Raw genomic sequence first — 14,440 nt, 5'->3', positions numbered from 1 at the left:
TCCCTTGATGTGGAGGAGCAGTGGCTCTACTCCGAGCTATTACCCGGTGACATAGCTCCTCACTCCGTCTATAAGAGTGCGCCTCTGCGACTTTCACATGTCACCCACTGAAGCTAAGCAGGGTTGCACCTGCGGTCAGTACCTGGATAAGAGACCATATGGGAAAGCTAGGTTGCTGTCGGAAGTGGTGTTAGTGAGGGCAGCAGGGGGCGCTCAATCTGTGGTCTGTCTAGGTACTAACGCCCCATTCATGGGGAATCTAAACTGCTTAGTGAGTGCCGTCTTTCGGATAAGACATTACACTGAGGTCCTGACTCTCTGTGGTCGCTAAAAATCCAAGGATGCCATTCGAAATAGAGTAGGGGTTAAACCCCGGCATACTGGCCAAATCTTTGCCCACTGGCCTCTGTCCATCAAGACCTCCTAACCATCCCCATATGATAATTGGCTTCATCACTCTGTCTCCTTTCCACCAATCAGCTTGATGTGTGGTCTGCAGTCTGGCATAATATGGCTGCCGTTGCATCATTCAGGTAGATGCTGAGCACTAGTGGTAGATGAGGAGATTTCCCTCAAAACTATGAGCACTTTGAGTGTCTAGAAAAGTGCTATATCAATGTAAGGAATTATTATTATGAAGTGATATATAGTGCAGCCCTACTGCAGATGTAAAGTGCAAATGACTTAAAGAGTTTGACAGCCCCAGTAATGTAAGCCAGATTGTGGTAGTTTACATTCTCAAATAGCAAGGTCTAAAATTATGCCATGCAAATTGTGTGCAGCACTGTGTTTCTTTCTTTTTTTCCCTACCTATTTGCATAAATCCTTGAGTGAATCGAGAGCTTAAACTAAGCAGACAGTACATGCAAATAAACAGTCCTATCAGCTGCTGCAATTCACTCTTATTGAATCGGCTCCATCCTCACTGTCATTTACTGCTTTCACCCTCACAATGCTCTGGGACGACTCCGGCACTCCAAATAGATGCTGTACAGACACGTAGCAATTCTTCTAAAGAGGCTCTACAATTACGACATCACTTTTTGGCCACTCTCAAGCAAGAGGCCAATTAGCAGTCGCATAACAAAAATTCACACACACACACACACACACACACATACACATACACACTCTTCATTCACAGACCAATGCCACACAACACAGCTGCTTTCAGCATTTCAGACTGTACAGTCAAACAAAAGAATGGGAAGAGACAGGGAGAAACGGAGAACAAAGAGAAAAGAAAATATGAGAGAAATTAATTTGATTCGGAGTAGTTTGATGTCAACGTCACTTATCGTTTGACAGTTTCAGGCTTTGAAAATGGTAGAAAACAGAGCAGCAGTGTCTATAAAACTCACTGTCTTTGCATACTGATTCGTCACCAGCACAAACTTGAGCATTTAGAGGATTATTTGACTTGATTATGAATTTGTTGATTTATTTGTCACTGGAAAACCCCATTTAATGTACCTCACAGATGAGGGTTAGTTTTGAACAAACACCGCATGAGCATCCGACAGATCTGAATCCGTTTACTTCAGTGTTTAGTATTCACCCTGTTATTCTGCACAGCTTGTGTTTCTCAAGGTCAGATCTGCCTTTCGAGAATCGATGGAGTGCAGTTACAGCACAATGTCAGATCTGAGGAGCCACAGACGCCTGTTTGCCCCCAGTGACATAATAAACACACACACACACACACACACACACACAAATACAAGCATGCAAACAGTCGAGCACGGTCACACACTGATAAATACACAGCTAAGCAGTATTACACACTGAGCAAGGACTAGCTAGCCTGCTGCTCTCCTTTGTTATTGTCTAATTGAATAAGAATAATGCAGAGAACAATAATGGGGCCATAATGGAACAATAATATTCCAATAATAATTGAAAATATAATGTGACATTTGTAAAAAGAATTGTTCACCCAAAAATGAAAATGTATTCATTCATCACTTACACTCAAGTGGTAGAATTTATTTCGAAGATGTGTCGGTAACCAGTAGTCATTGACATAAAAAAAGAAAAAGTATAATAAAATACATTTTTAAAAACACCTTCTTTTGTGTTCAGGATTGGAACAAGTAAAGGGCGAGTAAATGATGTCAAAATAAAACTTTTTACCATTTTTTTATAATTTTTTTTACCCTTTACCATGGGTGAGCTACATAACAAAACGTATCAGAAAATACTTCAAAAGCATTAGTCAACCTTGGTGTTAATTAAGTGGCAATGATGAATCAAATGGGCACTAATCCTCTGAAAAATAAATGGTCTCTGTGAGTTTCATATAGCTTAAAATGACCTGCTAATTATAAAGCATTTATGTATTCAAACAAAATGGATCATTGGGACAAAATAAACCAATTGAAGAGAAAAACAACGAATACACCCCGTTTTCCTTCCTCAGTTATCTTCGTCTTGAAGAGTCTCCCTTTTCCTTGATAGGGCGGCACAGTGGCCCAGTGGTTAGCACTGTTGCCTCACAGCAAGAATGTCACTGGTTCAAGTCCTTACCAGGCCAGTCAACATTTTTGTGCGGAGCTTACATGTTCCTCCCATGCTTATATGGGTTTCCCCTGGGTTCACCGGTTTCCTCTCACCGTATAAAGACATGTGACATAAGTGAATCGACTAAACCAAATTGGCACCACAGATAAGCTCTAAGCCAACAGTATATCTCGCCATAGCAATTCTAATGTCATTGGCCATAAACAGCAAGGGGGTTCTCGAGACCTACCTGAGCTCAAACTCCCCTCTTGCCCTGCAATGGGAGGGAGCCCCTGGCTTGAGGATCTATTGAGCTCAGGGCGGTTTCCTGGGACAGCATGCCAAACACGCTTTATAATCAATCACTATCTAAATGTGAACTCTTAAAACAAGTTTTTTATCTCAGGCTATGTTTGGCAACATTGTAGCCAAAAATGTAAACGTTTTTCAAGTCCACATGATGTCTGCTTGCGCTCGCCTTTAAGTGTGTCTCATACATATGACTTCGTTTTCAAAGATTTTCATTTTCTAGTGCTTACATTGACATGACAACAGTAAAATGCTTTAACTAACTTTGAAATCCATTTTCAGATTTATGTGGTTTCAGTCATAAAAATGTCATTGTCATGTAAACGAACAAGCAAAGGGTATAAAAAGTTTTCAGTTTTTGTATGAAAATGTTGTTGTGTAAACAGCCCCGCAGACCTACAGACTTTAAGAGGATCCCAGTTACGCAATGACATTACCCAATGAAAATAATGGCCATTTACAGACCTGTTCATTCATTCATACATTCCATTTGCTTCCACTTAGTCATTTATTTATTAGGGGTCGCCACAGCGGAATGAACCACTACTTAACAGTCCCTTATAAACAAACAATCTGAGGAAGAGGGTCAGAATAGGAATTTTAAAAAAATCTTTTTTATAAACTCCATCGTAGCTTTTACTAGTCAATGACCCAAAAACCACCTAAATTATATGTAAAGCAACCTTTCACAGCTAGGATTGTTCAGCATCAATGTCCTAGAACAGCATGCATATCTATATAATCTAATTCAAAATCTTGGATGACTTTAAAAAGTCTTTGCTATGAGCATCACATTCTTCAAACAAGTGTTGATCCTGTTACCTGTTCATTAGCCTGTCACCCAGTAATCAAGTTAAATAACTGGAAAATTACTACAATATCAAAATGTGCTGAACACACAAGCACAAACCACACCGATGATTGGCGTAAAAAATGATTTCCATCCAACAAATTCCATCTTTGACAGCTAAGATATCGTTCACACATCAAGAGCCAAATACTGGTAAACATTGCACTTTTTTATTCACATGGATGGGGAGAAGCGCATCAGTCAAATCTTATTTAAAATGTAATAAAATACTACTTCTGATCGAATGCTTTTTGCTAATAGAAACGTGAGATGCATTAGAATTAATAACATTTTTACAAACATTTCCAAAGATTTCGATAAAAATTTATGTTCTCTTCTCTTCATCTGCTTCTTTACAAATAACTGTTTGCAGTTAAATAAAACATAAGTCTGAAGATATCGTAATCCCTAGAAAACAACACGCAGCTTGTGATGTCGCACATATTGCATCAGCTACAGATTTATTTCACCTTTATTTTTACAAAAAAAAAAATAATAATAATAATACAAATGAAGCCCATTTACCGTTGAATGACAGCACTGTCTTTAATAGTTCCTACTGTGAATGTCATATTGGAAAGTTTCTGGTCAGACAACATCAGATTAACTTTATTAGATCTCTTTGTCCCTACAAAGCCTGGGGATCCTGTTAAAATGCTAATCAGGCTCAGAATAACTCTGGCGAAGGGTGCTAATGCTCAGAGCAACCATGAAAAGTTTCAAAAATATACGAGTACATCACAGAGGTTAGATTTAATATCTCATACCTGAAATTGGAAAAAGAAGAGACTTTTACAAGTGCAGGATCACTGAACATGTAGATAATCTCCAATAAAAAATATAGTGTAGTGTGATTATATTGTACAGTCTATAAATTAATTAATTAAAAAATGCACAACAGCTTTCAACAAACAAGATGTTATTATTAAGCAAGATATATTTTATATACAATTTAGTTTTTTTCCGTTATATCAATAAAAATAACTGAAAGCAAAGCTGGAGCAAAACTCTCTGTGAGGTCTATTTCAGGTGACACTGACTTACTACAATGTTTTTTTTTTCTTCTCCAAAATATGTGTTGAATGTAGAAATATACATAAAAAAGGTATTAAATGCATTAATGGATACATATAAATGTGTAAATGAATCAATAAATATTAATATTATTTATAAGTATTATAAGTATTAAATTGAATAAGCTAAATTGGCCGTAGTGTACACGTGTTTGAACGCAAGAGTGTAAGGGTGTTCCCCAGTGTTGGGTTGTGGCTAGAAGGGCATCCGCTGCTGGGATAAATTGAAGGTTCATTCCGCTGTGGCGACCCCAGATTAATAAAAGGGCTAAATCAAAAATTAAATGAATGAATAAGTATTATTTTTAATATTACTAATAAATAAATACCTATTATGCAAAAATCATATTTATAAGGGGTTTAAACATACTGTAGTTGTGTGGCAACAGTGTATGATTATAGCCAGCCTGTAATGGTAAGAATGTGTTATTTATTTTATTAATATTATTCTTTTTTTTTTCACAATCACAATTCAGAAAAATAGTCTGTAGAAACAGATTAACATTCTCCCATTGTACATCAGAGGGGAAAGCCCCACCTGTTGGTGATGATCTCTCCCTCATTAGCATAAACAGCCCAAAGTGGGAAGCAGCCATCCACCGTTGGAGTATCGAATCTGCTACACAAATACACCCGGTGCGTCCAAAATGGAATTCTTCCATAGTACGCTAAAATCAGTATGCAAGCTGAGAAGTATGTCTGAATTCATAGAATTCGAAAATCAGTATGCAAGAAGTGCCTGGATGACCTACTACCTCCAGCGAGATGCTGAAGTGCACATGGTATGGACGGTACGCTATCTCATCATGCACCACAAGAGAATTCATGAATGGGAGTGAAGCAACGCAACTCACGCAGTAGGTCAGGTGATCATAACAAAAAGGCGGCTGTAGTACATCCGAGTTCCATTCATACTGCTCACATTCATACTGTATAGAACGTACTTTTCTAATGGCTGAGTAGTATGTTTAAACTCAAATGTCGTACCAACTGAGTAGTAAGCGGTTTCGGACACAGCCACCCTCTATGAGGGCTGGGAGCACAGTCTCATTTTAATTTAAAGCAACAGTCACCAAAATGGCACAACTTGGATCAAAACTTAAAAGGGCAGTTTCAAAAGTTTATAAAAAATATTTTATTAATAGTTTATAAATAAAAAAAATAGAAAAAATATATTTAAAATATATATTTAAAAAAATGTGTGTATTATTTTAAGCTTAAACTTCACAGATAAACTCATCAGAGAGTTAATTTACATCTTGTAAAAGGGGGCATAATAGGTCCCCTTCAATGTTTGTTCACACCTACTACACTACAACATTATATACTATAGTATTTATACTATAATTTGCTTTGTCATAATGCTATGCAGCTCTTTTGGAAACGATCAGTGGTAGAACTGGCTGTGATGCATGTAGTGCCAGATAAAATCTTGCCAAAGGCTACAAATTGATCAGGGTCAGCCCTGGGCTGGCCCAATGCAGTTTGGTTAATAAATGATTTCTTATGTTTGCCACATATAATTAGCTGCTTTTCTTTTTTTGGTGTCTGGTCCCTGTTGACTGTCTAGCTGGGAATACTTCGAGAAGTTCAGTGAATTAATTCTTAGGGCTCCTCTAGTGTCTTTGAACCTCCTCTTCTCCTGCGCTCTGCAGAGAACATTAAATAAGGGCAGGATCACAGCTGCATCTTGGGCCTTCTCAGCCTCCAGGCACTGAAAAAGTTGTGCAGTGCGGATTTAAAGGGAAAAAAGTAATGCTAATTTTTTTTTTTTTATCAATCGTATAGAGTTGTGAAGGAGCGAAGACAGCTTTCTGATGGCCACATTAGTGTTGTGTCGATAACAGCTTTAAGGGTGTGATAAAAATAAAAATATTCAGCTGACAGACTACAAACAGATGTGAAAAAAAAGTTACACAGATATTTACTTTTCAATTAACGCTCCACTTTGTGCACATTTATTTAGTCAAATGTGCGAATCAAAAGAGTCACACTAACTGAATTTTAATTCAGTGTAATGTATTGTTATACTCAGTCGCCTGGCCTTTTTTGTGTTTGTTTTACATTCTGATTAATAATTCATCAAAAGATTCAATCACAAACAAATGAAGCTTTCCAGAGGCCATTATTCAAGTTTACAACTGAGACTGCTATTCGGAGAAGCATCAAAAGATGCAGGGGTGAGAAAGACTTATTAACCTGAAACATTTATGAATCCAATTTTGCATTTTAGTCCTAATAGCTGTGTTATTATGCAATGTTAGATTTATTCATTCAGCGGAAGCTTTCATCCAAAGTGATTTACAAATAAGGAATACTCCAAAAGTGCATTGCATCTCAGGGATAGAGCTTGAGAAGTGCTCTTACATAACGCTCCACAATTGGCTAGAAGAATACAGGCTAATACAAAAATATAGGTAAGACCCAGTGACCCTGTAAAAATAATAGTACAGTTAAGTAAGTGCATTAAGAGCTGTGTCAGTAGAGACAGGTCTTTTTTTGGGGGATGATATAAAAAGTCTCAGCTGTTTTGATGGAGCTGGTAAGATTAATATGTGCCCTGACAGGTTTGCTGAAGACCGAATGTGCTTTCTGAATCATCTGCAGTCGTTTGGATGTGCTTACAGGATGGGTGCCTAAAAGAGCACAGCGTAGACTAGTTTAGCAATGACTAAAGCCTGGATTAGATAAGAGTTGTCTGATTTTATTGGAAATATGCCTGGGTGATAAAGTAGATCCATTGGTATCTAAAAGAGGAACATCGAACTCTGAGGTACATCACATGCTTTTTAATTTTTATCTTGTTAATTAAATTTAACACCACTAGATTTAGTATAAAGGATATAACCCGTATTTATGGAATGATGAAGAAGACACAATAGTTCATAATGTTAACAGAAAAGAAAAACCAAAACCCGTAAAGTCACATACATGCACATTAATGTGTTGTCAGAGCTGCCTTCTGACTTTTTTAAAATAAGGTTTGTTGTGCATTATTTTCTATTATTATTTAGTGCTTGGCGACGCAGTGATGCAGTAGGTAGTGCTGTCGCCTCACAGCAAGAAGGTTGCTGGGTCGCTGGTTCGAACTTCGGCTCAGTTGGCGTTTCTGTGTGGAGTTTGCATGTTCTCCCTGCGTTCACGTGGGTTTCCTCCAGGTGCTTTGGTTTCCCCCACAGTCCAAAGACATGCGGTACAGGTGAATTGGGTAGGCTAAATTGTCCGTAGTGTATGAGTGTATGTGTGTGTGTGTGTTGATGTTTCCCAGTGATGGGTTGCGGCTGGAAGGGCATCTGCTGCGTAAAGACGTGCTGGATAAGTTGGCGGATCATTCCGCTGTGGCGACCCCGGATTAATAAAGGGAATAAGCTGACAAGAAAATTAATGAATGAAAATTAATTCAGTGGTTTAGGGTGCTTTCACACCTGTAAATCGATTCAGTTGTTCCGAAACAGAGATTACAATTTTTACATTGTTGCTCTTTGCTCTTGGAGCTGTTCGCTTTCAGACTGCAAAGTTTCTAATCGGACCAAAAGAGCTAAAACAAGTAACGTGCGAGTGAACTCTCCTTACATTGGTCAGAGTGTCAGGGTTTATTTTGCAGCGTCCCGCTCAGCTGTCAGGAAAGGTGGTGGTTTGGTGGTGATTGACAGGGTGCGCGCATGCGACGTGTCTGAGGAGAGACACGGTGGGGAGGGGTGAGAAGGGTGCGCGACGATGCCTATTTGAGGACCGGGAGGGAGATGCGAGATTACCGGGAGATCATCACTCGTTTGCGGGCATCCAGAGACTTGCGAAACTTCCCGCCCTACTCATAATTCTCTCTTCATATAGCCGTAAGCCTATTACATATCCATAAAACACTGTGATATAACAGCGCTCGGATCGGATCACTTTCTCACTGCAATCGAACCGCTCCAGGGTTCGTTTCAATCGAGCCAAGACCACCTCATTCAAGCTCAGAGCGATTACTTTGGCGCGGAACAGAGCGGGATTGCCCTGTACACATATGCCAAACGAACCGCGCTAACTGGGCAAACGAGATACATTCCGAAACAAAAGTGTAGGTGTGAAAGCACCCTTAGAATACTTGATTATGATTGACCAATCACGATATCCCAATGTATGTTATTCTCAGTTAACAACCAACTAAACTGATAATACAGGCTCATCTGGATAAGTAAAATCCTCTTTAGTGTTAGTGTGCTTGTATTTATGTAGGTTTATATGTGAAGAGTTTAAATGTAAAAACCTCTGGGTCAAGGGTTCCCAAACTTTTCAGCCCCCAAAATAACAATGTCAGTGAATCGCACCCACCGTTTTTCTCGAAGGTGGTAATAAATATATACAAACATGGCACACACAACTATAGGCATATATAAACATGAACATATTGACAACACAAAAATGCAACAGTCTAATAACCATATAATTTTATAGTCATTTATTAATTAAATGAAATATTGATATAAAAAATAATTAAATGCTGATGGATTTGTATTTGTATTTTGTTGTTGTTTCTTTAACATAACTAATACCTATCTTCTGTGGGTTATGAATAAAATATGTTAATTCTAATAGTTTAATAAAATTTACTTGAGTATTGGAAATCACCAAGTGACCCCTCGTCATTGTTTTGTGACCCCCACTTTGGATACCACTGCTCTAAATGAAACATCAAGATTTTTGGACTGTTGAAATATGGGACAAAATGACACCTGAGCGTTGCATGTGATTCCATTCTTCACACAAGAGGCGTCTTGTATCATTGCCACAAAAAATGTACCAAATTGTACCAAAATCAGGGTCAATTTTATGTCAACAACTTACAACTCCCACACATTCATTAATTTTTCTTTGGCTTAGTCCCTTATTATCAGAGGTCACCACAGTGGAATGAACCACCACCCGTTTATTCAATTCACCTGTACCGTATGTCTTTGGACTGTGGGGGAAACTGAAGCAACTGGAGGTAACCCAAACCAAAATAGGGAGAACATGCAAACTCCATGCGTAAATGTCACCTGGTCCAGCTGGGACTCAAACCAGTGACCTTCTTGCTGTAAGGCGACAGTGTTAATTACTAAGGCACCGTGCCACCTAACACCCACAAAACTATAAATAATTTAGTTTTTTATTATTGTGTGTATGTGAGCACGTCTGTGTGAGTATGTATGCATGTATGTATGTCTGCTTTAAATAATCTAGCTCCTGTTCATCTATCCAACCTTCTGTCTCACTTCAATCCAATCCCCTCTTTAAGATCTCAAAATTCTGGGTTTTTGGTAGTACCCAATATAGCAAAGTTTACTAAAGGAGGTCGAGCCTTCTAATTTATGCATCCTAAACTCTGGAATAGCCTTCCTCATATTGTCCGAGGCTCAGACACACTCTCTCAGTTCAAAAGTAGATTAAAGACCTATCTTTTTAGTAAAGCGTGCACACAATGCATCACATAACAGTATGATGCATGAGTATGCTCTATGCAGATGAGTGAGCTTGACAAACCACCTGTAAGACACACTTCTCCTGTTTTAATGCACCAGACATTTTGTTAGAAATACTCCTATGCTTTACACATTTGTTTCTATGTTTGTTTATAGAACCGCTGTTTTCATTTATAGCACTTAATTTTTGCATTAATATCTAATATCTCTCGTTTAAATACACTATGAAGCTTCGCTTCGCTAATTATTAATCTATTTCCTCCTGGGGATACTCATCCTGAGGCCTTTAGAGATTGTGCAGCGCCAATAATGTGATCCAAGACTGGTGAAGAGATGATACCAACCAGAGAGCCCTTCTAGAGGTATTCATAATCCTGGACAAGGCCGTATCCTGAGCAGATGCTGTGGTGGTTATAGCCTACTCTCACCTGCAGCTTCTCCACAATGTCTGACTTTCACCAGTATCTGGTGCCTAGACTGCAGCCCTGCACAAGAAGTTTGGCCAGAGGAGAGATGGTCGTGCCCAATTGAATTTCTCTCAAGGTTTTTTCCTTCACTTTCGTCAATAGGTGAAGTTTAGTTCCTTGCCACTGGCTTGCTTGGTTTGGGACTTGTGAAGCTGTGCATCGATGGATTTTTCTCTTGGACTTTCAGCAGTAAAATTTAAACCACACTGAACACTGAACTGAACTTTAACTCTGAAAACTAGACTGACTCACTTTCGCTTCTATGTTAAGCTGTATTGACACAATCTACATTGTAAAAACGCTATATATAAAAAAAAGATGAATAGAACTGCATGTATGTACAGTATTGTACGAATTATATGGTGGCTGATAAGCCTGCCAGGCTTTCTTCTGTGAAAACAGAATATTATTTTGAAGTATTTTGGCATTTTGACCTTGACATATCCTTTCTTATTAATCCTTTCTTAAAGAGCATATATCTTTCCTTACATGCATGTATGCATTCATGAACATACACAGACAAATGTCATGTTAAAAAGGTGTCTTATCTGGAAAGAATGATGTATTCAAATCGATTTCCATTTTAGGGAATTCTTTTCAAGTTAGGCTATTGTATTTTGTCCTCGAGCAGGAAGAATGAATCTATTTTTAATCTATTTGTTTTCCATTATCAGCTCCATCTCCCTGACTCACTCACTCCTTTTTTATTTGTCTTCTACATTCTATCTTCTCCTACATAATACAATTAGTGTGATGTGCTGGTTAAACTCTGCATCCTTTGGGTGCACTCTGGACATAATCAGCCTATCAAAGCGCACTAGATCTTTGAGCTCAAGGCTGTAATATTACTCAAGGATATCGTAATGGGAACTATAAATGTTTTATTTGATAACGTCTTACAACAGTGGGCTGCTATATATTTGTCTGCTGAGGCTGGGTATAGCCATATTATTATTATTATTATTATTATTATTATTATTATTATTATTATTATTATTGTTATTATTATTATTATTATTATTATTATTATTATTATTATTATTATAATTATTGACATGATTTTATCTATGACAGTTATTCTGACTTGACCATCCATTACAGAGAACATTTTATGGATTTACTGTAAGCGGGCCTTGGGATTTTTCCACGTTTCTCGTCTTTCTCCTTATTCGGCTTTAAATAATGCAATAGCCCAGAGGTAGAGAGAATAGAATACGACTATAGAAGCATAAGTGGGGCAGACTTGAAACACAGAGTTCATTTATGACACATTCCCATACTTCAGTCTGTTTATGACAAAAATAGTCAAAAAAGTATCTACTGGGAAGTTTACGTGTTAGAAAAGCTAAAAGGTCAAACAAAAGGTAGAAAAACCTCATAATAAAAAACAATATATATGAAAGTGTTTTACATTAAAGACTCTACACAGCTTCATTGACTGAATTCACTTTGATCAGGGAGACAGGGAGATTTTTTTTTAGATTTTTCCTAACTCTGGCTCTGTACTCACCCCAACCTCCACATGGTCAGACCCTCTGTCATCTTGCTTGTGCAAAACCTCAAAGTAGTATCGCCGCGAGGACATGAGACTGCAGAGACAGAGAGAAGAAGGGAAAAAAGAAGGAGAATTAAAGTGAAAGAAAAAGAAGGGACACTCTTGTAGAGGTATAGAATGAGAGAGAGCAGACGAGGAAAGGAAAAGCAGTGGCAGATGTGAAGATGAAAAATGCACAATGTGCCATAGGGCAATGGAGGATGTGTACATTGCTGGTAATAGAATTACAATGGAAGGTGCTGTCTCATCTCCTCAAAGAAGTAATGCAATCTGATTTGCAAAAAGCACTAAAGCAGACTCTTAGCCATTTATACTAACAAGTGTAATTTTATTACATTTTGAAGCAAGCCCTTCCTTGTAAAAAAAAAATGTGTGCTCGATTTTATTAAATGTGCATTTGTACTTTACTTATAAGCATGTAGGAATTTATTTAAATATTCAAAATGACACTCGCAATACTGTCAGTATTTATAATGTCTGTAATGATTCAAAGATGTACACTTATATTTTAATGTTGGCAAAAATACTGAGATGGTATAGATGGAGGTCAAAGCTAACTCCCAAGTGGGTGGGACTTGAGCTCCAAGTGGGCTGTACAAACCTCATGGAGTTTTCATTGAATTATTTAATGTCTTGTGGAGTCCAATCTATTGTTTTATTAATGTCTAAATTGACCCTAAACCCAACCTTGCAGTAACCTGTTGTCTTTTTTTAATGTCTATACCTGCCCCAACCTCACAGTAATCTGTTGTGTTTTATTAACGTCTACACCTACACTTACCCCAATCCTAAACTCAACCTCACAGTAACCTTTTATGTTTTATTAACCTCTACACCTACCCCAACCCTAAACCTAACCTCACAGTTTTGTTAATGTCTACATCTACCTCAACCTTAACGCCCCACACGGGGCTTCAGAGTCAACGCTTGACTGAAGGCGTGTCAGAAGTTGGGGCTGAAGTGATCGTCATAGCAGCGTCAGCCAATGAAATTTAGTCAGCAATAGGCCACTGTCTAGCTGGTGTATTTGCATACAGCGATCTGATTGGCTGACGCTTCCGTCGGTGCTTGAAAAGTTGAGCTAATCCCAACATCTGCTGAGAGCAGCGCTTCTGAAGCGGCGCAGACAGATCCACAATGCAGTTCGGCAACGTCTGACGTCACCCATTCAAAGTGAATGGGAAGCGTTGACGCTGACGCCCCGTGTGAATGGGGCCTAAGCACTACCTTACAGTGATCTGTTGTGTTTTAATAACGTCTACTGCTAGACTAAAAAAAAATGCAGGGTTATTGAAAAAAAAAAAAAAAAAAAAACTCAGCAGTTAGTTAGTTCCTATTACACTCACATTTGGGTTGAAATAACTCAGCATTTTTTATAGTGCATATCACAACCCTAAACTTAAACCTATTTGTGGTGTAACTCCCTCCCACTTAAAAGTTCTCTGGTCTACAGCAATACCTAATTAAAAATACTAAAGCACATGCAAAGAACTTGTTTATAATTTCAACTGTAGTCATTCAATACTAAAATGATAGTATATTGATTATTTAAATGTGCTAAATTGCAACACCATTGTTACAGTAGCGTAATAGCAAAATCATTTAAATACATGGAGGTTTAATAACTTACTGACTTTAGTAAAACTTAAAAGATTGTTATACATTTGGCAGTACATTTGAACAATATTTTCAGATGAATGTAAGAAATTTACAAATAGATATACCCACTGCTAAAGAAGTTATCGATTATACTTGATACAGTTGATAGAACTGTTGTAGATTATACTTACTGATTGCTAAAGTTCTTTACATAAGCCGCTTAAAAAAGAAAGCATTAACACCTAACTTAAAATACGATTTGAGTAAAACATACATATCAGAAAAAAAGTTTTCATTCAGTTTACACAATCTTATATCATTTATATCTTACATAAATCTATATTTTTAGGATAAATTCCATAAACAGTTCTGTATTAAAGAAATATGTGAAAATTTAATTTACCACAAGATGACCGAAGCGAGTAACATGATTTTTCTGATTTTACAATGTCTTAATGTGTTCATTGTTTGGAAAAAAACTCAATTCTTAGAAAAGACGTAATTTAGACAAAATAAACTTGATATGTCCAATTCTTATAAACAGGTATCATGCAGAAAATAAAACACACAATGTTCTCTTGAAAAGAACAAAAGGATGTTTACTGAGTGATGCGTAGATTGCAAGGCTAATTTTTAAAGCA

General features: G+C 37.6%; 1 protein-coding gene across 3 annotated transcripts in view; it reads right to left on the bottom strand.

Moving 5' to 3' along the window:
* b4galnt4b (beta-1,4-N-acetyl-galactosaminyl transferase 4b) overlaps positions 1-14,440 on the bottom strand; it is a 205,781-nt gene that overhangs the window by 44,043 nt on the left and 147,298 nt on the right. For 2 of the 3 annotated variants that reach the window (XR_012382650.1, XM_682637.9), the window contains one exon: positions 12,156-12,234. The exons of the other annotated variant lie outside the window; for it this stretch is intronic. Coding sequence is in view for 1 of the 2 variants with exons in the window: in XM_682637.9 (XP_687729.4) it covers positions 12,156-12,234 (79 nt within the window). In the remaining variant the exon portion in view is untranslated. The remainder of the gene's footprint in view (positions 1-12,155; positions 12,235-14,440) is intronic. 3 annotated transcript variants of the gene reach the window in all.

This window comes from Danio rerio, chromosome 7 (assembly GCF_049306965.1).
Source record: "Danio rerio strain Tuebingen ecotype United States chromosome 7, GRCz12tu, whole genome shotgun sequence".
In the NCBI taxonomy this organism is placed as follows: domain Eukaryota; kingdom Metazoa; phylum Chordata; class Actinopteri; order Cypriniformes; family Danionidae; genus Danio; species Danio rerio.
Note: the sequence above shows the minus strand (reverse complement) of the source record. Positions and strands in the feature narration are given on the sequence as shown.